General features: G+C 32.9%; 2 protein-coding genes across 2 annotated transcripts; one reads left to right on the forward strand and one right to left on the reverse strand.

Annotated features, from left to right (window-relative positions):
• Nucleotides 1-307: 307 nt before the first annotated feature.
• On the reverse strand, nucleotides 308-793 carry LOC124918082 (secreted RxLR effector protein 161-like). The gene has a single exon (XM_047458335.1). It carries the CDS (start codon nucleotides 791-793, stop codon nucleotides 308-310), a length of 486 nt encoding a protein of 161 aa, XP_047314291.1.
• Nucleotides 794-15,800: 15,007 nt separating this feature from the next.
• LOC124918083 lies at nucleotides 15,801-17,150 on the forward strand. The gene has a single exon (XM_047458336.1). The coding sequence runs from the start codon at nucleotides 15,801-15,803 to the stop codon at nucleotides 17,148-17,150; it is 1,350 nt and encodes a 449-aa protein (XP_047314292.1).
• Nucleotides 17,151-23,405: the final 6,255 nt, after the last annotated feature.

Consider the following 23,405-nt stretch of genomic DNA (forward strand, 5'->3'; position numbering starts at 1 on the left):
CCCAAATATTCATTTATAAACATATATAAATATACTACTTCAATCCGTCAACAGTTAGCAGGTCCAAACAATGGGTGAATTTGTTAAATTGGACTGGTTTCGTGAACATGTGAGTATGATTATGATGTGTGCTGATCTTCTTCAACTTGCTTCTCCTCTAAGTACAATGAAAATGATAAAGAACATTAATATGTTTGGTTCTATCATGACGCACTTGATCTTTGGCCAAACAGATAACACTTAAGATATCACAAAAAACAATTGTCTAATCATGATGGATACCAAGATCACTAATTAATCCTTTCAATCATATACCCTCCTTGGCTGCTTCTGTTAGCGCCATATACTCACCCTCTGTAGTGGACAACGTCACAGTCGATTGTAATGTTGTCTTCCAACTAACCACAGAGTCACCAAGGGTGTAAACATAACCAGTCATTGATCTTCTACTATCGATATCTGCAGCATAGTCTGAGTTCGAATAACCAATTACGATACACTGGTTATTACTCCCATAAATGTGACCAACATCGGATGTGCCTCTCAGATAGTGAAATATTCTCTTTACCGATTGCCAGTGTTTCTTACCAGGTCGAGACATAAACATGTTAACAACATTAACTGAATACGCAATATCAGGTCTAGTGCATACCATGACATACATTAAACTGCCCACCGGACTAGCATACGGTACATGAGACATGTATAACTTCTCAACTTCAGAATAAGGTGCGAATGTAGACAAATGATTAGTAACACCTGTAGGAGTATTGAGAGCCTTTGATGTACTCATCCCAAAACAAGACAATCATTTTCAAAATACAACTCTTCTGTGAAAGAAATAACTTCTTTTCAACACAATCTTTTACAATTTCCATGTCCATAATTTTTCGTGCTCCATCTAGATCTTTCATATCAAACTCCGAACTAAGAAGGTTTTTCAGCTTTTAAATCTCCGATATTTTCTTGGTTGCGATTAACATGTCGTCTACATACAGTAGTAAATAAATCAAAGAACCATCACCGATTTTGTTGCGATAGACACAACAATCATATGCACTCCTATTGTAACCATGTTCAATCATGAAATTGTCGAACCGCTTATACCACTGTCGAGGAGACTATTTAAGTCCATACAAAGACTTCTTCAGACTACAAACATGTGTTTCCTTACCAGTGACAAGAAACCCTTCAAACTGACTCACCAATATATCATCTTCAATCTCACCATGTAAGAAATCTGTCTTCACGTCTAATTGCTCGAGTTCCAGATCCTGATGTGCTACTATAGCTAGTAGTACCTTGATAGAAGTGTGTCGGATTACAGGTGATAATATCTCATTGTAGTCTACGCCTTCCTTTTGATTGAATCCCTTTGAACCTAATCATGCTTTATATCTGGTCCCTTCAGCAGTAAAGGTTCCATATTTCCTTTTGAAAATCCATTTACACCCAATGACTATTCTCCCCTTAGGTAAAGTAACCAGCTCCCGTGTATTATTCTTGTGAAGTGATTCCATTTCCTCACACATGTCAGCAATCCATTGCGCAAAATCACCACCATTAACAACTTCACTGTAAGAAGATGGCTCATTATGTATGACATCTTTAGCTACCTGAAGTGAATAACTTACCATTTCTTTAGTATCATTCATAGAGGGACTTCTTGTCTTATTTCCATGACCTGTTGAGATCTTTCTTCCCTCGATTGAATGAATTAACCTACTAGGAGCTTTAATTTTTCTTCTAGGTCATGTTGGAATATCAGATTGAGTTTCAGGTACTCCAAATTGATAAACTTCCTCAGATGGTTTATTAGTATCGTGTCTCATGTTAGTTTTCCATTGAGATGGAGCCACCTCAAGCTCCACCTATTTCTCGGTACTATCATTTTCTCTAGAAAGTGATGACTTGATAAAGGAGTTAAGTATAAACATTTCATTAAATATGACATCCCTATTGAGGACTACTCTATATTCAGAAGATGACCAGATTCTATATCCCTTGACTCCATCTCCATAACCCATGAAAATACCATGTTTTGCCCTTGGTTCCAACTTCCCTTCATTAACATGATAGTAAGATGTGCACCCAAAGACCTTCAAGTGAGAATAATCAACGACGTTACCAGACCATAACTCAAAGGATTCTGCAATCAATCTTAGTATGCAGTGCACGATTTATCAGAGAGCAAACCGTTAAGATAGCCTCGTTCCAATTCTTTCTAGCTAATCCAGCATTATAGAGCATGCTTCTAACTCTCTCTAGCAGTGTTTCATTCACCATTTCTTTTACACCATTCTGCTATGATGTACTTCGGACAATGTGATGTCTTGCAATCCCCATATCCATGCAGAACTCATTAAACTCAGATGAACAGAATTCAAGTCCATTATCTGTTCACAGCCTCTTAACCTTCTTTCTAGTTTGATTCTCCACCAGTGCCTTCTAATGCTTGAAGGTCTTAAATACCTCGCTCTTATATCTCAGAAGATACAACCAGTTCATCCTTGAGTAATCATATATGAATGTTACAAAATAACTATAACCTCTTATACCTTCAACTTGAGCAGGACCCCAACAATTAGAGTGAATATAATTCAGTGTGCCCTTAGTTTTTTGAACTCCCTTACTGAACTTACTAAGATGTTTTTTCTCGAAAATGCAATGTTCACACAACTCAAGGTTGGTAACTTTGTGGCCAAATAGAAGATCCCGTTTGGACAGAATTTGCATGCCCCTCTCCCCCATATGTCCAAGTCGCATATGCCACAACTTAGTTACATTAGGGTGCCGATTCACAGATTTGGATGCGACCGCAGCGGAACTTGTCAACGTCTTACCTTGTATTATATACAAGGTATTCTGTTTGATACCTTTCAGTATTACTTTTGAACCTTTACTGATACACAATGTTCCTTCTTCACTACTAAACTTGAAACCTTTAGCATCTAAAATTCCTAAAGATATTAAGTTCTTCTTCAGTTGAGGAACATGCCGAACGCCAGTTATGGTCCGTATTTTACCATCATCTGTCAGAATCTTGATAGTCCCAATACCCACTATTCTACATATGGAATCATTTCCCATGACAATATTTCTACCATCATAATCTTCATAGGTATCGAACCAATCATTGTTCGGACTCAAAAAATTTCTCAAATAACCCAAACCAATACATATACAATAATATTCATAAACCAAAAGATAATTATAATTCCAAAACTCTAAACCAAAGTCAAAACGTACACCTTTATCCAAAAACATGTTATCAGTCGAACCAAAACGTTTACAATTATTCAAAAATTTTAATGTACTAATTAGTTGGGGGAGAGGAGGGGGGTTCATTCTGCCTCATGAAGAATTCAATTTGTTGTTCAAATTTCTCTAATCTTTACGTCATTTGCACCCTCTCCGCTTTGATTTCACTAAGCATTTGTGCTCATTCCATATCCCTCAATTGAATTTGCTCCAATGTCAACGCCAACTGTCTCGCATCCTGTTGAGGTTTAACGTTAGTAGTAGCCATCGGGTCCTCCACGTCAGACACTATATCGACTTTGGAAGTCTCTCCTCAGATCGTAAGGTCCTTCGATTGTGTTAGCAGGTTCTGGAAAACGGGTGTAGTCTCTCTGGTGTTTTCTGCATACGCTTCCAATCACTCATCCTGAAAATTATTTAAAGGCGGTTTTAACCGCCGTTAAAAGATAATTTCCCGTAGTTAAAGCATATTAACTACGGTTTAAATACCGTAGTCAACCGCTGTTAAAAGTTCCGCCGTTTAAAAAATAATAATCAATAAGGGCGGGAAAAATACCGCAGTTAATAGTCTACAACGGCGGTTTAATAAACCGCAGTTAATAGCCTCTAACTAAAATCACAGTTAAAGATATGTTTGTCAATAAGGGCAGTAAACTTACCGTAGTTAATAGTCTCCGACTGAGGTAATTTTACCGCCCTTATTAAGTAACATTTTTTAACGACGAAACTTTTAACTACGGTTGACTGCGGTAAAATTACCGTAGTAAATATTCTTTAACTACAGTTTTATAAATCGTAGTTAAAGACTATTAATTGCGGTAACTTTACCGCTCTTATTTAATAGTCTTTAACTGCGGTTTATACGACTATTAACTGCTTACCATTTTTATTGATTAATGATTTTAACATAATTAATGTAATAATCTAGAAAATAAACATTAAAATTTATATTTTTGATAAAAAAATAAAATCAATAAACAAAATATTTATAAATAACACAAAGTAATTTATATTAATGTAAAATTATAATTACATCAAAATATTATTACAATAAAATTAATCAAATAAATTATCATTCCCAAACTTTATAACAATTTCTCTTCCTTTCTTCTTGTTTTTGGATTGGGTTAAATATCTACTAAACTCTTTAAACCAGCATTCTTCTCAAATCTTTAAAACCTGTAAAACATTATAAAACATTCAGATAAAAATTTATAAATTAATAACGTTAGAATAAGCATGTAGTAACATGTAAAACATTATAAAACATTCAGATAAAAATTTATAAATTAATAACGTTAGAATAAGCGTGTAGTGTGTAGTAATAGGATGTGAGGGAGATGTGAAGAAGTTACTGGATGATGTGAAGGGGAGGTGAGGAAGTTATGAATAAGTAATGGAGAACGTGGAAGTAGAGAGGAAACCTCTTTTTTATAGCTTTAACAGTAAAAATAAATAATTATAAATTTTAATTAAGTTAATAAAAAAATTATATTTAATTTTTTTTGAATAAATATTGAAAATTAGTCGATATAATTTTATTTTATCACATATAAACTATACATTTTAAATATATAATTAAAATTTTTATAATATATATTTTTATATATATATATTTCATTTAAAGACATTTTATAATTTTAATTTTATGTTACAAATTCATTAATAATTATCTAATAATTCATTTTTTCTAAATAAAATTTATATATATATTTATAAATTTTTTTGATGTGTTAGTCAAATTTATTAATAATTATTCATTCACTTTTTTAATATATTATTTCTTTAACTCGCAATTCATTATATATAACTCATATATTAATTATATTTACAAATATATTTTATTTTATTATATATATTATTTAACTTTAAATAAATTAGTTATATCTTTTAATGAGTAGACTAACTCATTTAATAATTAATTTAAAAAATTAGCTTATATTAAAAGATTAATGAATACACTAATTCATTACTAATTAATTAAAAAAAATAGTTCATATTAAAATATTACATTTACTAGGTCATATTTATATATAACACATTTATTAAAAATGATCATGTTAATTTTTATATTTTTTTATTAGTTATCTAAGTCTTTATCATTTTGTTTAAATCTTTATAATTTTGTATACAAGTTTCAATTGATATCATGCAAATTAAAAAGTTATTATTTATATATTATTTATATTATTAAAATCATGTATATTATGAAGTTAAAATTGATATTTGACTTTTATAAAATTATATATATATCTATTCATTTTTTTGTATTTAGATCAATATATTTATTAAAAATAATTAGTTTTTTATTACTTTCAATAAATTAATAAATTGTACTAGATTTAATTTTTTAAATTTAATATTAATGTTTAGAGATATAATTTTATTTTATCCATGTATAACTATAAATTTTATAAAATAATATATAATATTAAAATTGATATATATTTATAAATTTTATATACATTTACAAATCTAACAATAAATTTCTAACTTCAAGCATGAGATATTAGGACTTTTAATTGTTTTTATAAATCATACATGATAAAAGAATTATATATATATTATCGAGTTATAATTTAAAATTTTGTAAATCTAGTTAACTTTAAATTATTAGATTCATAATTTTATTTTTATAAAATATAATATTTGTCAAATTTAGGAATGATCATGTATTATATTTAAGTATGAACATATTATATTTGTTAGATTTAGATAGATTCTTTATATGAGTGTATCAAATATTAAGTTGAGTTAGTTTAATATATTTTTATAAAAAAAAGTTTATAAATAATATTAAAAAAATAAATTTTATTTTAAATAAAATTTCATATTAAATAAATATGTCAATAATAAAATAGTAGTTTAATAAATAACTAATTAATTTATAAAATAAGCTCATACAAAAATCTATATTTACTTAATTAATTGATTAAGGATAAAATTTATTTTTAACTTACTTTTATAAAATTATTTATATTTTATACTTCAAAATTCAAAAGTGAATTTATTTCTAAAAAGAATAAAAAATAAATTACCACCATAATATATAAGTTTTATTATATTACTATTTTATATTCATTTATTGGATATATAATTATCATTAATATAAAGAATTATTTTTTTTATCATAATTTTTACTCATAATTAAATACAAAAATAGTTTTTTAACTCATAATAATTAAAAGAATAATTCATCACAAATTTATTTATAAAATAGGAATTTAATTATTAATAAAAGTCTTATTTATAATTTAATATTTATATATAACAAATATCCTAAAAATTAGGTGATTTGTTACATTAATAACAACTATACAAATATTTTATTTTTTTATTATTAAAAATTACATTATTATAATTGTAAATAATTTCATATATTTTGATTGAAAATAATATATTTACCATTTTTGTGTAAACAATTATAATACATAATTTTATATATACTATTACATTTTCAACTTATATTTCAATTAAATTATAAATAGTTAAAATTAAGAATTTAAAACTTATTAACATTCTTCTAAAATCATATATATTATAAGTTAAAATTTATTTTCAACTTACTTTTTTATATAACTTATTATTATATAATATATAAAATATATTTTATTTAGTTTTACTATTATTATTATATATAATTATTTTTAATATATATTTTTTAAATAATTTAATATTTTAACGATAATTTTATTAATTATTATTTTCTATATTTACTTATATTATAAAGAATATTTTTTTATATAAATTTTTTTTAAGTTTATTTTATTACAATTATTAATAATATTTCAATTAAATAAATATAATTTAAAATTTATATTATAATTAAAATGTTAAATTTTAATTTTAATTAAATTTATTATTAAATAATAATGGTGTAGTAATTTATAATAATAAATAATATTATTTATAATATAAATAAATATTGAATTATAATAAGAATGAAAATTAAATTTTTGTGGCCTCAAAAAAATAAATATAATAGTTGTACATTTTATCAAAAACATATTAAATATACAAAAATATATAACTAGATCATTGATTTCAAAATTGGAAAAAATATCTATAGTAGTAAGTATTGATGTGCTTTTGAAGCCTCAATTAATAATGTTTGTGATATATTATGTATGATATTTTTATAATGAAAAATTTTGATTAATATTTTAAAATGAAAAGAGATTATAAAGATAAATATAAGAATAAATAAATAAATAAATTTAAGATTATTAAAATGTAACTTCAAAAATGAATTTTAGGTTATGTTTGGATTTATGATAAAAAAAATATTAAAATATTAAAAATGGAATAGCAACTACAATATAAACAATATAATTAGTGTTACTGATATAAAAGAGTTACAATAAATACAATAAAAATCTAGATAGACTTACTAATATTAAAGATAAAAAAAATATAAAAAAATAATAAAATCTTTTATTAGGGAGAAAAAAATAATATATTATTATATTAGATATAATATGAACAAGGAAAAAAATTAATATATTATATATAATATAAAGAAAGAAATAAATAAAATATTATTATATAAGATAGAGAGTTAAAAAATTTATATTAAGTATAATATAAAGAAAAAAAAAGTTAATGTATTATAAATATATATATATATATATAAATAAATAGGAATATGATATTATACGTTAAAATAAATAATAATATATAATATATAATTAATAATATTATATACACTAAAAATTAAAAAGTTAGGACTGAATGAATAGTGGGACCCGATGTAATTGCATGAGAACATCACTGACCTATGTAATCGTGTACTACCTATATTATTTATACTTAATTATATTAGTTTTATACTTAAAAAAATTGAACAACTCTATAACAAATTTTTTATTAAAAATTTAATTCAATTATATTAGTTTTATATTTATATAATCATTAAATAATTTAATCACATTAATAAATAATTTATATACATTTTTAATAATATACCATATTTACAAATAATATTAGTAATATATATTTCTAATAACTTAATAAAAATATCTATATATATATATATATATAATATTAATATTAACATTTATTACAAATGATAAATAATTTATTATTTAACTTTTATAATTTTATCTAAACAAATCTTTACATACTTATATCATAATTAATTTTAGAATAATAGAAATTAAAAAATCTATCTGGTATTCCAATTAATTTCTAAAATAATAAAAATTATAATTTATTAATAAATTTTTTATGTTTAATAATCTTAATAAAACGTTTAACTTTAATTTTATATACCGGGTTAAAACTTTTAATTGCGGTATATAATAACGCAGCAGTTAAAGGTAAGACTTTTAACTACGGTTTTATAAACCGCAGTTAAAGGTAAGACTTTAACTATAGTTTTATATACCGCAGTTAAATGTAAGACTTTTAACTGCGGTTTTATAAACAATAGTTAAAGTTAAGACTTTTAACTGTGGTTTTTATATACCGTAGTTAAAAATAAGATTATTAACTGCGGTTTTATATACCGCAGTTACATGTAAGTATTAACTATGGTTTTATATACCGCAGTTATATGTAAGGTATTAACTACGGTTTTATATACTGCCGTTAAATTTCGCCACTAATAACACATTTTTTACTAGTTGCATTTCATTAATAAATTGAGTTTCCATTTCCCTATTCTCCATATATATAACATTTATGAATCTGTTACGACTTGTTTTGTAAGGTGTGTTTTGGGTTCAAGAATCAAGTTCTTGAACTATAAGACCGGTGAAAATTCTACAATCAAAGGCAGCGGAAGGTTTTCGATAGAGAATTTGGGGGGGAAGGGATAGAAGAATCAAGGGTGCGAAGAGAATTAATGTTGGTCTATACCAAACAGTCCATAATAATAATGATAGACGAATAGGGGCGAAGTCACATCTTCATCATTCTATTCATGGGTCCTTGGGGAAGAAAGATCAGTCTTATATAGGTGATGTCTTGCCTCAAAATATTCGGTTACAACAATAACTAGAAAATAACAGAATTCGGTTTATAAAATAGAAAAGGAAAGCAAAACAAAATAATAAAACAACAAAACAGAAATCTGGCCCATGTGCACCATAGGACCGAGACCGGGTGTCGAGAAAGGTTGCTGGAATTTATTCTAGGACCGATGCCTTGATTTTAGACCCTAACATTATCTCCCCCTTCGAAATTCGTCGCCCTCGACAAAAAAGACCGTGGTCTGCCGAGTCTGCCGAGCCTCTAATGCGCATGCTCAATATTTCAAAAATCCGGTCGGACTTCAGCAAGTCCCGCAAGTGTCGCAGAGTCTAGGACCGCATTTCTTAGAAGCCTTCAGTCTTCCTGCTCCACGACCAGTCCTTCCTTCGGCCCAGCACACCAAGTGCAGCAAAATGGTCATCTTTCTTCCGGGCATACTCTAGAATGTCTTCAAATAACCAAGCCCAGTCCTTTATCCAGACCAGCAACACATGCGCAACAACATAGCAATGTCTTCCGACTACCTTCCTGGCTGGTGTTCGGTTGTTGGGTTGCTGGGTGAGCCATTTGATTATTTTTTTGGAAATTTTCAGGAGCGTCTTCCAAAACAAGTGAAACAGTTTGGCATTCGTTCTTGCTCATTATTTGTACCGTGGCAGCAACATTATGATTTTCAAAGACCTTTTCTAGCTGGCTGCCTTGTATTATGTCGACCCGCGACCAAGGGGCACCTTGTTGGACCGAGAAAGTGTGCAAGATAATGACACGTTCGTCCCTTGTCTCAAGCACCAAAGGTGGGTCATAAAAATCTGATTCTTGGACGGGTTCTTGAACGCGTTCTTGGACTTCTTGATGATTAGCCGAGGCCATGAACAATCTGGATTTGCACCTATGATTGGGCTCCCATTTTGTGCTCGGCCAGACCGTATTAACAATGCATGGTTTGGGCAGCAGCGGCGGTTTGGCGTTGTACAAGGGCCTGCGACCGAATCGCAACAATAGATCTTTCTTGAATTTATGTCACGTTAATGCTTCCATATGGTTGCGATTCCGTAAATAAGATTCATGCCACGTTCTTGCTTCTTTTGAGACGTGAGTGCGGACAATGTCCAGCTTTGTGGAATCATTCATCTTGCTCTCCCTAAATACTTGCTCGACAAATAAGAGCCATCCCTCAAAATCAGTCCCATCAAATTCAGGAATATTAACATTTGTGAACCGAATTGGAGGAAGGTGGTAAGAAGCAATAACATGGGGTCGGGTGCGGGGATCTTGGCCATTATTAAACGCACCTTTTTTAATGGCTGTCAAGCTTTTTCCAGCAGCATACTTTCTGTCCATATTTTGCTGAAAGGCATTGTGCAAGGCAGCCTGTTCGGTCAAGTGTTGTTGCTGCAGGACACTATTCATGGATGCATATTGTTGGGTCAGTCCTTCGAGTAGGGTCTTAAGATCATCCATCTTTGCTGCTATCAGGTTTCTTTCATTTGAGAATCGTCTTGCTCTGATACCAAGAATGTTACGACTTGTTTTGTAAGGTGTGTTTTGGGTTCAAGAATCAAGTTCTTGATCTATAAGACCGGTGGAAATTCTACAATCAAAGGGCAGCGGAAGGGTTTCGATAGAGAATTTGGGGGGGAAGGGATAGAAGAATCAAGGGTGCGAAGAGAATTACTGTTGGTCTATACCAAACAGTCCATAATAATAATAATAGACGAATAGAGGCGAAGTCACATCTTCATCATTCTATTTATGGGTCCTTGGGGAAGAAAGATCAGTCTTATATAGGTGATGTCTTGCCCCAAAATATTCGGTTACAACAATAACTAGAAAATAAAAGAATTCGGTTTGTAAAGTAGAAAAGGAAAGCAAAACAAAATAATAAAACAACAAAACAGAAATCTGGCCCATGTGCACCATAGGACCGAGACCGGGTGTCGAGAAAGGTTGCTGGAATTTATTCTAGGACCGATGCCTTGATTTTAGACCCTAACGATATCTCCCCCTTCGAAATTCGTCGCCCTCGACGAAAAAGACCGTGGTCTGCCGAGTCTGCCGAGCCTCTAATGCGCATGCTCAATATTTCAAAAATTCGGTCGGACTTCAGCAAGTCCCGCAAGTGTCGCAGACTCTAGGACCGCATTTCTTAGAAGCCTTCGGTCTTCCTGCTCCACGACCAGTCCTTCCTTCGGCCCAGCACACCAAGTGCAGCAAAAGGGTCATCTTTCTTCCGGGCATACTCTAGAATGTCTTCAAATAACCAAGCCCAGTCCTTTATCCAGACCAGCAACACATGCGCAACAACATAGCAATGTCTTCCGACTACCTTCCTGGCTGGTGTTCGGTTGTTGGGTTGCTGGGTGAGCCCTTTGATTATTTTTTGGAAATTTTCAGGACGTCTTCCAAAACAAGTGAAACAGTTTGGCATTCGTTCTTGCTCATTATTTGTACCGTGGCAGCAACATTATGATTTTCAAAGACCTTTTCTAGCTGTCTGCCTTGTATTATGTCGACCCGCGACCAAGGGGCACCTTGCTGGACCGAGAAAGTGTGCAAGATAATGACACGTTCGTCCCTTGTCTCAAGCACCAAAGGTGGGTCATAAAAATCTGATTCTTGGACGGGTTCTTGAACGCGTTCTTGGACTTCTTGATGATTAGCCGAGGCCATGAACAATCTGGATTTGCACCTATGATTGGGCTCCCATTTTGTGCTCGGCCAGACCGTATTAACAATGCATGGTTTGGGCAGCAGCGGCGGTTTGGCGTTGTACAAGGGCCTGCGACCGAATCGCAGCAATAGATCTTTCTTGAATTTATGCCACGTCAATGCTTCCATATGGTTGCGATTTCGTAAATAAGATTCATGCCACGTTCTTGCTTCTTTTGAGACGTGAGTGCGGACAATGTCCAACTTTGTGGAATCATTCATTTTGCTCTCCCTAAATACTTGCTCGACAAATAAGAGCCAGCCCTCAAAATCAGTCCAATCAAATTCAGGAATATTAACATTTGTGAACCGAATTGGAGGAAGGTGGTAAGAAGCAATAACATGGGGTCGGGTGCGGGGATCTTGGCCATTATTAAACGCACCTTTTTTAATGGTTGTCAAGCTTTTTCCAGCAGCATACTTTCTGTCCATATTTTGCTGAAAGGCATTGTGCAAGGCAGCCTATTCGGTCAAGTGTTGTTGCTGCAGGGCACTATTCATGGATGCATATTGTTGGGTTAGTCCTTCGAGTAGGGTCTTAAGATCATCCATCTTTGCTGCTATCAGGTTTCTTTCATTTGAGAATCGTCTTGCTCTGATACCAAGAATGTTACGACTTGTTTTGTAAGGTGTGTTTTGGGTTCAAGAATCAAGTTCTTGATCTATAAGACCGGTGGAAATTCTACAATCAAAGGGCAGCGGAAGGTTTTCGATAGAGAATTTGGGGGGGAAGGGATAGAAGAATCAAGGGTGCGAAGAGAATTACTGTTGGTCTATACCAAACAGTCCATAATAATAATAATAGACGAATAGAGGCGAAGTCACATCTTCATCATTCTATTCATGGGTCCTTGGGAAAGAAAGATTAGTCTTATATAGGTGATGTCTTGCCCCAAAATATTCGGTTACAACAATAACTAGAAAATAACAGAATTCGGTTTGTAAAGTACAAAAGGAATGCAAAACAAAATAATAAAACAACAAAACAGAAATCTGGCCCATGTGCACCATAGGACCGAGACCGGGTGTCGAGAAAGGTTGCTGGAATTTATTCTAGGACCGAGGCCTTGATTTTAGACCCTAACAAAATCTAACCAAAATAAAAATGAAATCCTGATTAATACAACGACCTAAGACGTATTTGAAATATCTAACCAAAATTCAAACAAAAATCAACCCTAAACATATATGAATCTAACTAAATTAAACTCAAACAAAATCAACAATAAATTAACCAAAAATCAACCTTAAACATATATGAATCTAATCAAAACTCAAACAAAATCAACCATAAATCTAACATATACTAACCAAAATCAAACAAAATCAACCATAAATCTAACCGATACTAACCAAAATCAAACAAAATCAACCCTAAAGCTAACATATATTAACCAAAATTATAACAAAAAACCCCTAAATCTAACATATACTAACCAAAATTAAAACAAAATCACCTAAATCTAACATATACTAACCAAAATTAAAACTAAATCATCTAAATGTAACATTTTTATATATAAATCTAACATATACTAACTTTAAGTTGAAGAATCTGTAGCGATGAGAGAGCGGAGGGTGGGGGAGAGAGAGGAATCTGGAATAATCGGGAAAAGAAAAGGGGAACTAGTTTTTAATTAGTAAGGTTTTTACCAAGAGTTCACCTAAAACTCTTGGTACTTACTTATTGGGAAAGTTAAAATTGAAGGTTTTCCAATAAACCTTCACAATTACCCATTCCCAACACTTAAAATTATTTTTGATTTTTTTTAGAAAAAGTCAAAACCGAATGTTTATTGAAAAGCATTCGCAATTACCAATTTGGGAAAAGTTAAAACTGAAGGTTCTTTGAATAACTTTGCAATTACCCCTTTCCAATACTTATAATTATTTTTGTTTTTTTTGGGGAAAAGTTAAAACCGAAGGTTTATTGAAAACCTTCGAATTACTATTAGATTAAATAGTTAATCAATTCTTAGTATAAATAAGAACTGAATTATGTTAAAATTAATCTTGTGTAGATTAAAAGAAATCGGGAAGAAAAGCTGTACAACAGTTGATCAAAATCGGTTTGTGATCAAGTCCGGTATAATGCAAAGAGGCGCATTCAGTTTTACCTTCAAATCAGTATTTGAAACACTATGGTTCTTGTTTAAAGGGAAGCTTCCGGTAGTTTTCAACATCGGTTTTATAAAGAAGACGTATCCAGCATTATATACTTCCGATAGTTTACAAAATCGGTTTTATAAAGAAGACGTATCTAGTATTATAACTTCCGGTATTTTACAACATCAGATTTATATTAAGATGCATATGGTATTTTATGAATTGTGTCATGTATTTTATACCTTGATTTTATATCCGATAGTTTATCCATATCGGTTTTTGGATAAACGCATCTGGTTTTATCTCACTCTCAAGCCTTCCAGTATTTTACATAAAAGTCGGTACTATATCCAAAATGCGCACCTGATAGTTTATCTCAATCGGCTTTCGGATAAACATCTCCGGTAATTTATCAATTCAACTTTATATTAAGCGTACCCATTATTTTACCAATTCGGTCATACAAGGCGCTTCCAAGTTCGACACTTTCACTAAGCACATTCTTGTACCTGATCAATCTTAATTCCTGAATAAGCATTCGTTATTAGTAGTCTGACTCCGCATCAAATCAGACTTATGCAAGACTTCTATGAACCAAGTCTAATCAAATCTTCTGAGTTGTACGTTCCTCGTACAATGCAATCCCATTAATGAATATTTTGGCTTACTATCATCTAAGTACAGACAAGATCGAAGAGGATCATCTCCGATGTACTTTCCTAGAACCCATCCAATCAAATAAGGATTGGCGTTCTATGAAGAAAATATATCCGTTATATGACCGTTGCAACTTGACTATTTAAGAAAAAGACAGAGGACAGTTTGCACAACCGGTCTTTTACCATATACATGATCAACTACTTTCACAAGCTCTCCAATCTCTAAAAGTCCCATAAGCTTTCAAGTTTGATAGAGTGTTAAAATTGTATTACATACTACCTATTCTGTGTGAGTTGGTTAGTATTTAAGTTGATATAATTTGTTTATGCTCAACAGAGTGAGTGTGCTAGGAGCTCTAAAACAGGTAGTAACTAAGTCCTATTTGTTCGATTGGGTTTGTACAAGTGTTGTATTTAAACCAAATCTTCTAGTGCATATCCTTATCAAGGTTGAGAAGAAGGGGTGACGTATGAGTTTCTACTCCGAACATCCATAAAATCTCTTATCTCGTGTATTCTTTTCTTTCAATGTCATTCACCTGCTGCTTCAAGTCTAAACAAACATTTCTACACTTGAACTCAGTTCAAGAGTTTGTGACGACTTGCGAAGAATAGAAACAAATATTAACTTTTAACAGAGTTAATATCAAACGAAGTGTGTGTAAGCGTTCAACATAGTTAGACCCTAGTCTTTATCGTTGTACCAGATCCTAACAAGTGGTATCAGAGCAGCCAGTTTCTATTCTCAAGCAATCAAATATCATCATGTCTTCTTTCAACAAGCCGCCCATGTTTCGAAGTGAAGACTTCATTGATTGGAAGCTACGTATGAACGTGTATCTGACCTCGCTAGATGATGACATGTGGTATGTCATTACTGACGGCCCGATCAAGATTGAGAAGGAAAGATGCTAGTGGACAAATAATGATATAAGGAAGAACAACCTTGCTAACTTGGTCAGAAATTCCATATACGGTACTATGGATAAAAACACGTTTGCAAAGATCAGAGAATGTACTACTGCCAAGGAAGTATGAGATAAGATCATTCAACTGAATGAGGGCAACGAACAAACCAAAGAGAACAAAATCATGGTTGACACTCAGAAGTTCGATAACATCAAAATGCATCATGGAGAAACAATTAACAAATTCGAAGAACGCTTCACCAACATCATAAATGAACTTGCCATTTTGGGAAAGGTCTATGGGAACAAGGAAATCATAGTCAAGGCATTGAGGGCTCTTCTTAGTGCTTGGGAGGTTAAGACAACCGTGATGAGGGAATCTAGAAACCTCCACAAGATGCATCTGCATGACTTGTTCGACGATTTAAAAAACTATGAGTTCGAGATGAATTCAAGAAATGAAGATGATCCATCATCTTCGAACGTAACCAGGGAATTAGTGTCATCTGTGGAGCCAGCGTTCCCCGAACCCATCAAGTCAGCTGAGCGGTTCCGTAAAGATGCAATGACCTTACTCGTCAAGAAGTTTGGCAGATTCATGAAGAAGAATCATTCCAACTCATCCTACCACCACAAAAACAACCTTAATGATTACAAGGCTAACATTCATTGTTTTAATTGTGATACTTTAGGTCACTACAAGTTAGAATGTCAGAAGCCAAGGAGAGACGACAATAAAGCAATGCTGGAAGAGGAAAGAAAAAGCAAGTGGGCCCAAAGTGATTCGTATAGTAATAATGAAGAAATTAAATGCTTCATGGCCAATGATGAAGAGGTATTTGACTTTGCCTCTGAAGAGTTCACTAGAGTCGACTTGATTACTGCACTCAATGACATGGTCATTGAGTGCAAGAAACTATATGTTCTCGCCTCAACACAACTAGATAACACGACTGGTAAAACGAATGAACTATCTTATGAGAATAAAAAGCTCAAGGAGACAGTTCAACTATTGACCAAGGAAAAAGAGAAAACCAACTATTTGATTGTTGCATGGACTAAGTCTAGGGATGCGGTTAACCAAATGATGAGTCATCAAAGGCCTGCTAACTGTAAATTTGGACTAGGCTATGACAACAGCAACCTAGACAAGTCATGCAAGGAGTTGAAACCCAAGAAAGGCAAACTTCCTTCCATAAGTTTTGTCAATGGTACTTCAACCAACACTCAAACAAGTCACGGTGCAGATGAATCAGTAACTAAAAAGGAACTAAAATATGTGGAGCAAATCGACAAGTCACGGTGGCTTAGTCTTGAGAGAATGAAAGTCAGTCGGTCGACTGGACATGAACATGATGGGAAGTCAAAGAGGTATCATCATAACTCATCCTCAAAATATTCTGACTCATCGAAAGGCAGACAGAGAGATGTCAAGCCTTATGCATGTCGAATTATTAAGACTAACACTAGGAGATTCATCAGAATATTACAAGTATGGATCCTTAAAGGACTGATTAACCGTGGACCCAATTAAATATGGGTACCAAATGTATAAATAGTTTTATTTATAGGTTAAACAAGTTAGTTGCTTGGAAGATTGAAAATGATACTTGGACAGTGGATGCTCAAGGAACATGACCGAAAATAGAAAGCTTCTAACCAATATTATGAAAGAAGCTGGATCAAGAATTACATTCAGTGACGACTCCAAGGGTAAAACCGTGGTCAAGGGTAAGATTGTCCATGGTAACCTCACCATAAACAACGTGCTACTTGTTGAAAATATGTGATATAACCTGCTTAGTATAAGTCAAATGTGTGATATAGGATATATTGTTGAATTTCTTAAGAAAGCATGCTTAGTCAGGGATCAACATGGAAGTACCCTATTGACAGGGCATAGGATATGTAGGGCATAGGATATGTACCGTTTATACGGTTAACTGGAAAAACAAGACACCTAATCCTATTTGCATGATAGATAAGAACGATTAAAACTGGTTTTGACATAAGAGACTTAATTATCTAAATTTTAAAATTATTAACTCTATATGTTCTAAAGAGCTAGTTGAAAGCATTCCTAATTTGAAGTTTCTTAAAGATAAAGTTTGTTCTTCTTTCCAGATGGGCAAACAGATCTAGTCAACTTTTAAAAGTAAACGTAACATTCAATTTGAAAGATGCTTAGTACTCTTGCATATGGATCTTTTCGGCCCAATTAAGGTAACTAGTCCAAGAGGCTTGAAATATACCTTAGTAATTATTGATGACTACTCTAGGTTTAATTGAGTTATTTTCTTAGTTTCTAAAGATAAAGCTACTCCTAATTTTATTAAAATGCTTAAAAAAGACCAAAATGAAAAATTGGTAAGTGTTAAAATAAATTTAGACGTGATAGGGGTACTGAGTTCACTAACAGGACACTATCATGTTACCTTGAGGAATCTAGTATTAGACACGAGTTGTCTAATACCAGAACTCCTCAGAAAAACGGCTTAGCTGAAATGAGAAACAGAACCCTTAAGGAAGCGACCAAATTTATGATAGATGACTCTAGAGTGGCTCAAAAGCATTGGGCAAAGGCTATCAACACCACATGTCATATTCAAAATCGGTCAATGATTAATAAAAGATTTAACAAAATTCCTTATGAGATTTACCATGGAAAACTTCCTAATATCTGGTATTTTAGGATCTTTGGTTGTAAGTGTTACATTCATAACAATGACAAGAATAATCTAACCGGTTTTGATGCCAAATATGATGTTGGTATTATGTTAGGATATTCTGTAGTTAGTAAAGCTTATAGAGTGTATAATAATCAAACTTTAACTGTTAAAGAATCATTCCATGTTGTGTTTGATGAATCTGTCAAAAGTAACACTTCTATATCCATTGATTTGTCTATAACAGAATGTTGGACGTAAATCTCCAATCTGATAGCGAAGATGAAGTCATGGTCATCCAAAATATTGTCTCTAACCAGAGGCTGAGAATGTTGAAACTCAATAAGATCAGACCGCAACTCAACATGCTACTAAAAGTCTGGATAATTCTGAGCAAACCGTTCGGTCAGAACTTGATCAACCAACTAGTCTATCAAATCTTGATCAAATAATCGGTTGGTTAGAAAATGTTTCGGGACCAAACTTCAAATGGAACATAAATCATCCTCATGAGCTAATTAAAAACTTTGAGGCTATTCGAATTTTTTTAGTGTTTGCTGCTTTTAAAAACTTCAAGGTTTTCAAATGGATGTTAAAAGTGCATTTCTTAATGGAATAATTAATGAGGAAATCTACATTAAGCAGCCTCCCGGTTTTAAAAACTTCACTTTGATAAATCACGTGTTTATATTAGACAAAGCATTATATGATCTTAAACAAGCTCCTAGAGCATGGTATGATACTCTTACTAAGTTCCTATTTGATCATGATTTTACTATAGGATCTGTTGATAAAACACTATTCAAGTTTGAAAAAGACTCATATTTTACTTGTTCAAATATATGTTGATGATATTATCTTTGGGTCAGCTAACCCCAAACTGTGTGAGAAGTTTTCTAAGATGATGACAAATAAATTCGAGATGAGCATGTTGGGGGAGCTAAGCTTCTTCTTAGGCCTTCAAGTTCGTCAACTTGAAGGATGCACCTTCATCAAACAAGAAAAATACACAAAGAAGCTATTGAAGAAGTTCGGCATGGAGAGCTTCTATACTTTTCAACACAGATGAGCTCATCAATCAAGCTTAATAAGGATGAAGATGGTCAAAGAGTTGACATCACTGCTTATCGAGGGATCGTCGATTTTTTCCTTAATCTAACAACAAGCAGGCCAAACATTCTTTTCGTTGTTGATGTTTGCGGGAGATTTAAGGCTAATCCTAAACAATCTCATTATGTAGCTGCTAAAAGAATCTTGAAATACCTTAAGGGCACTCAAAATGTGGGACTGTGGTATTCAAAGGATTCTAGTTTCAATTTGATTAGCTACTCTGATGTAGACTATGCAGATTGTAAAGTGGACAAGAAAAGCACCAGTGGAACATGTCAATTCCTTGGCAATCTACTTGTCTCCTGGTACAACAAGAAACATACCTCCATTGCAACATCAACGAACAAAGCAGAATATCTTGTCGCTGGCAGTTGCTGAGATCAATTACAATGAATATAACAACAACTAAAAGATTTTGGTATCCAGACTGATGAATCCCCAATCTTCTGTGACAACACCAACGCCATTTCCATAACCTACAATCCAGTGTTGCACTCAAGGACCAAGAACATAGATATCAGACACCACTTCATCCGAGATCATGTGTTGTAGAAGCATATCCAGCTGGATTATGTCCCAACCGATCAACAAGTGGCTGATATATTTACCAAGTCACTCCAAGTGACTATGTTTTCTTACTTTAGAAATATTTTGGGTCTTAAAGACATTAACTAAACTTTCTGAAATATGACATGCACATAGGGAGAACCTCCCTCTTTTTCAAAATGTTCTTATTGCATCTACTTTCATACAAACCACAACATGCATTGAGGGAGAAGTCTTCGCTTCTCAAAACATATCAGTGTTGCACTTGTCTTCATAAAAATACCACGCATGAATTTAGGGAGAACCCTTTACTTCTAAAAAACATCTCTTACTGCATGATCTTATAAAATACTTATTTGCATGAATTTAAAGGGAAAATAACTTGGTAAATCAATCAGATAGATAAAACCAAACGGTTTTCTCCTTTTTAAACTGACCAGATCACTCAACCGAAGCAACTGTAGATAAAACTGAATATCTTTAGCAACCTAGAACTTAAGCCCGTCGATTATTTATAATTTGAACAAATACCGCTCGGTTACATTTCTATTTTAAGCGGAAGCGGTTTTGTCCTCAAAAATAAATAACCGGTCCCTTAAATTCAAGATATGCAAACAATTATTTTGGTTATCTACATGAAAATTTCGGTAGTTTCATCTTTGAATCAAAATATGACAGCTGTCTATTTTTGTCATTATCTGTCTATATATATTCCCTCTCAGAAATTAAATAGTCATACCTCAAATAACGTGAAGACTTGTGTCTCTCAACGTTCAAAAGTATGACTAACATACTTATAACGATCACTTTTCTTTTCCCAATGGAATTTAGGATGAACTTTAAATAATTTCCCCCTATTTAATGAAGTCTTTATTGAGAGTAACCCACACATCTGAAGCATCCCAAAACCCCTTTAAGTATTTCTAAGTTCCATCTTCTATCGATCTATAACTCTCTCTCTCTCAAACAAAAGTCTCTTTTCCTCTAAAATCAAAGAAATGGATGCGGCTTTTGCTCATAATACTCTAATCATCGACTTCGACTATGTCTTGTCCATCGGGGATGAAGATATAACTTCCATGTTCAAATTTCTTGAGAACTCTGGCTTAAGTAAATTTCTCGAGGGATCAAAGATAATCCATGAAGATGTTGTCTTCGAGTTCTTTGAAAATGCAAGGGTGGTTGAAGAAAATTATATCATGTCAGAAGTAAGAGGACAAGAATTCTTCTTTTCTGAATAAGACTTTGCACGCTCCTTCGAACTTCCAACGGAAGGGTTCTCTGAATTCCCCCCTTCTCCAAGTGACATTAACTACGAGATGTCACTCATCTTCTCAAACTCCTCTACTCATGTTAAAACCTATGGGGTTAAATCTTCTTTGAAAATAAAATTTTCACTACTCAATGACATCATCTCCAGGTGTATTCTGGCTAAAGAATCCACAAAAATCTATTCCAAGAAGATCTTTGAAATGATGATGGCCATAACTAGAGGCATTCCAATCAATTGGTCAAAGGTCATTTTCGACAACTTGAAGAAAATGATATCTTCCCCAAAAATGATGACTGTTACGTCACTCAACATAGCACCTTCTTCGATATTAATGTTTATATTGAACCCGAAACTGGCCCTAAACCCTCCCAGATCTTGAACAATGACAAAGTCTATGCCTAGATCGATAGGATAGAAACAAAAAAGGCTAAGAAAGAAATGCTCTTAGGGTCCCCAAGTCACTAGATTTAAATTTTAATATTTCTAATGTTGTCAAGTAAGAATTGGGAAAATGATCTTCATGTTAAATCCCTGTGAACCGGTTATTTAACCGGTTATTTAAATTTGTCTTAATGGAATTATGTGTTATTAATGAATATTTTCATTATTAAATAACAAAATTTTATTTTAATTTATGACCGTTATAGAATATTCATGATTAAATATTAAATCATAATGAATTTTTCTTGGAAATATATCTTTTTAAAATGGCTCCATTTTCCCCTTTAATAACTTTGGGGAACAAGCGCTATTAAAACGACGGTTCATTTTCTTTTTGAACGGTTTGAAACAAGTTTGGTAAATCTCTTTAAATATGGAGTGCATGCTGATATTTTATCTTCATGCTCTCTTGAAAAACTCTAAATTTCTTGCTGCTCCTCCTTTTCTCTAGAAATATTCTTAATCTTCATCTGCCTCTCTAAGACTATCGATATGGCTAAGGATAATGTATTCTATAACAATGTTATGCAAGTGGATTTTAAGTCCGTCTATGAATCAAGAATACCGGAGATGGCAACAATGTTCCGATCTATTGAAGCTTCCTGCCTCAGAACGTTCCTGGAAGAATCTTTTATATGTTATGATGAAGCAGTCCAGACATTCTTCGACTTAGAGAAGATAGTCGATGACTCTATATATGCCAAAGTGAATGGTGTGGAGTTCACCCTTATTGAAGAAATTTTCGCTAAAATATTGAAGCTCCCTATAAGGGGCCAGGAATTCTTTAAGGCAATGTCACCTGGTGCACTATCCCGATGCAAATCAACTTTTTCGATAGCGGTGTCCCAGTTAGCTGTAGTGGAAAGAAGAAGGACCTAAAATGTGAGTATCACATTCTTAGCGATGTCGTTGCTAAAGCGCTCCAAGGAAGATGCGGAGCTTACGACTCAATCACCTAGTCTAAGTTCGACATGATGACTACTATAATCAGGGGTGATATCGTCAACTGGGGATTCGTCTTATTTAACATTCTAAGAGAAATGGTATCTCCCCACACCAATAGATGTCTAGGTTTCTCAATCCATATAGGATGGATATTAAAGCATTTATATGTGCCCACCGGTCCAGGTACACCGTTAAACCCTAACAAAATCATGTCTTCTATCACTGTCACTCGATACATTACCAGGATTAATTAAGGCAAGGAGTCTAACTCCGAGACTTCCGGAAAACAATCTAGTGGCGGTAAAATTTCCGGTACAAAATTGACAGGCGAAAAGTCGATGGGCGGCTCTAAGCGAATAAATACCTCCACCCGTGCCGCGTCGGCAAAAAGAATCAGATCGGGGGTTGAGTCCACTTCGAGTACCAACAATATTGCTTGAACCGGACCTAGAGAAACCGGTGAAATCACCTCATCTCGAAAGAGAACTCGACCTGAGGTAAACATTCCTTTTCCTCATCTATTTAACGCCTCCTCTGTGCTGGTAGATAATCCAGTTCATGAGCAAGGCTCTACACTTCTTCTCACTACGATTGAGCCTGCGACTTTAGAAGTTCAATCGGTAGTTATTGATGCTACAAATAAGGTAGTCGATGTTGATGTTGTCGATCGGTTGGAAGTCTCTCAAACCGACCGGTTAAACGATGGTCCCCAAACTGATAGGTTATTTATTCCTCAATCTGACCAGTCAGATGCTGCTCAAACCGATCGGTCTAATAAATTGTAAACCGGCTTGCCTGAAGTTGCTGC

Source organism: Impatiens glandulifera, unplaced genomic scaffold (assembly GCF_907164915.1).
Source record: "Impatiens glandulifera unplaced genomic scaffold, dImpGla2.1, whole genome shotgun sequence".
NCBI classification, from domain to species: Eukaryota; Viridiplantae; Streptophyta; class Magnoliopsida; order Ericales; family Balsaminaceae; genus Impatiens; species Impatiens glandulifera.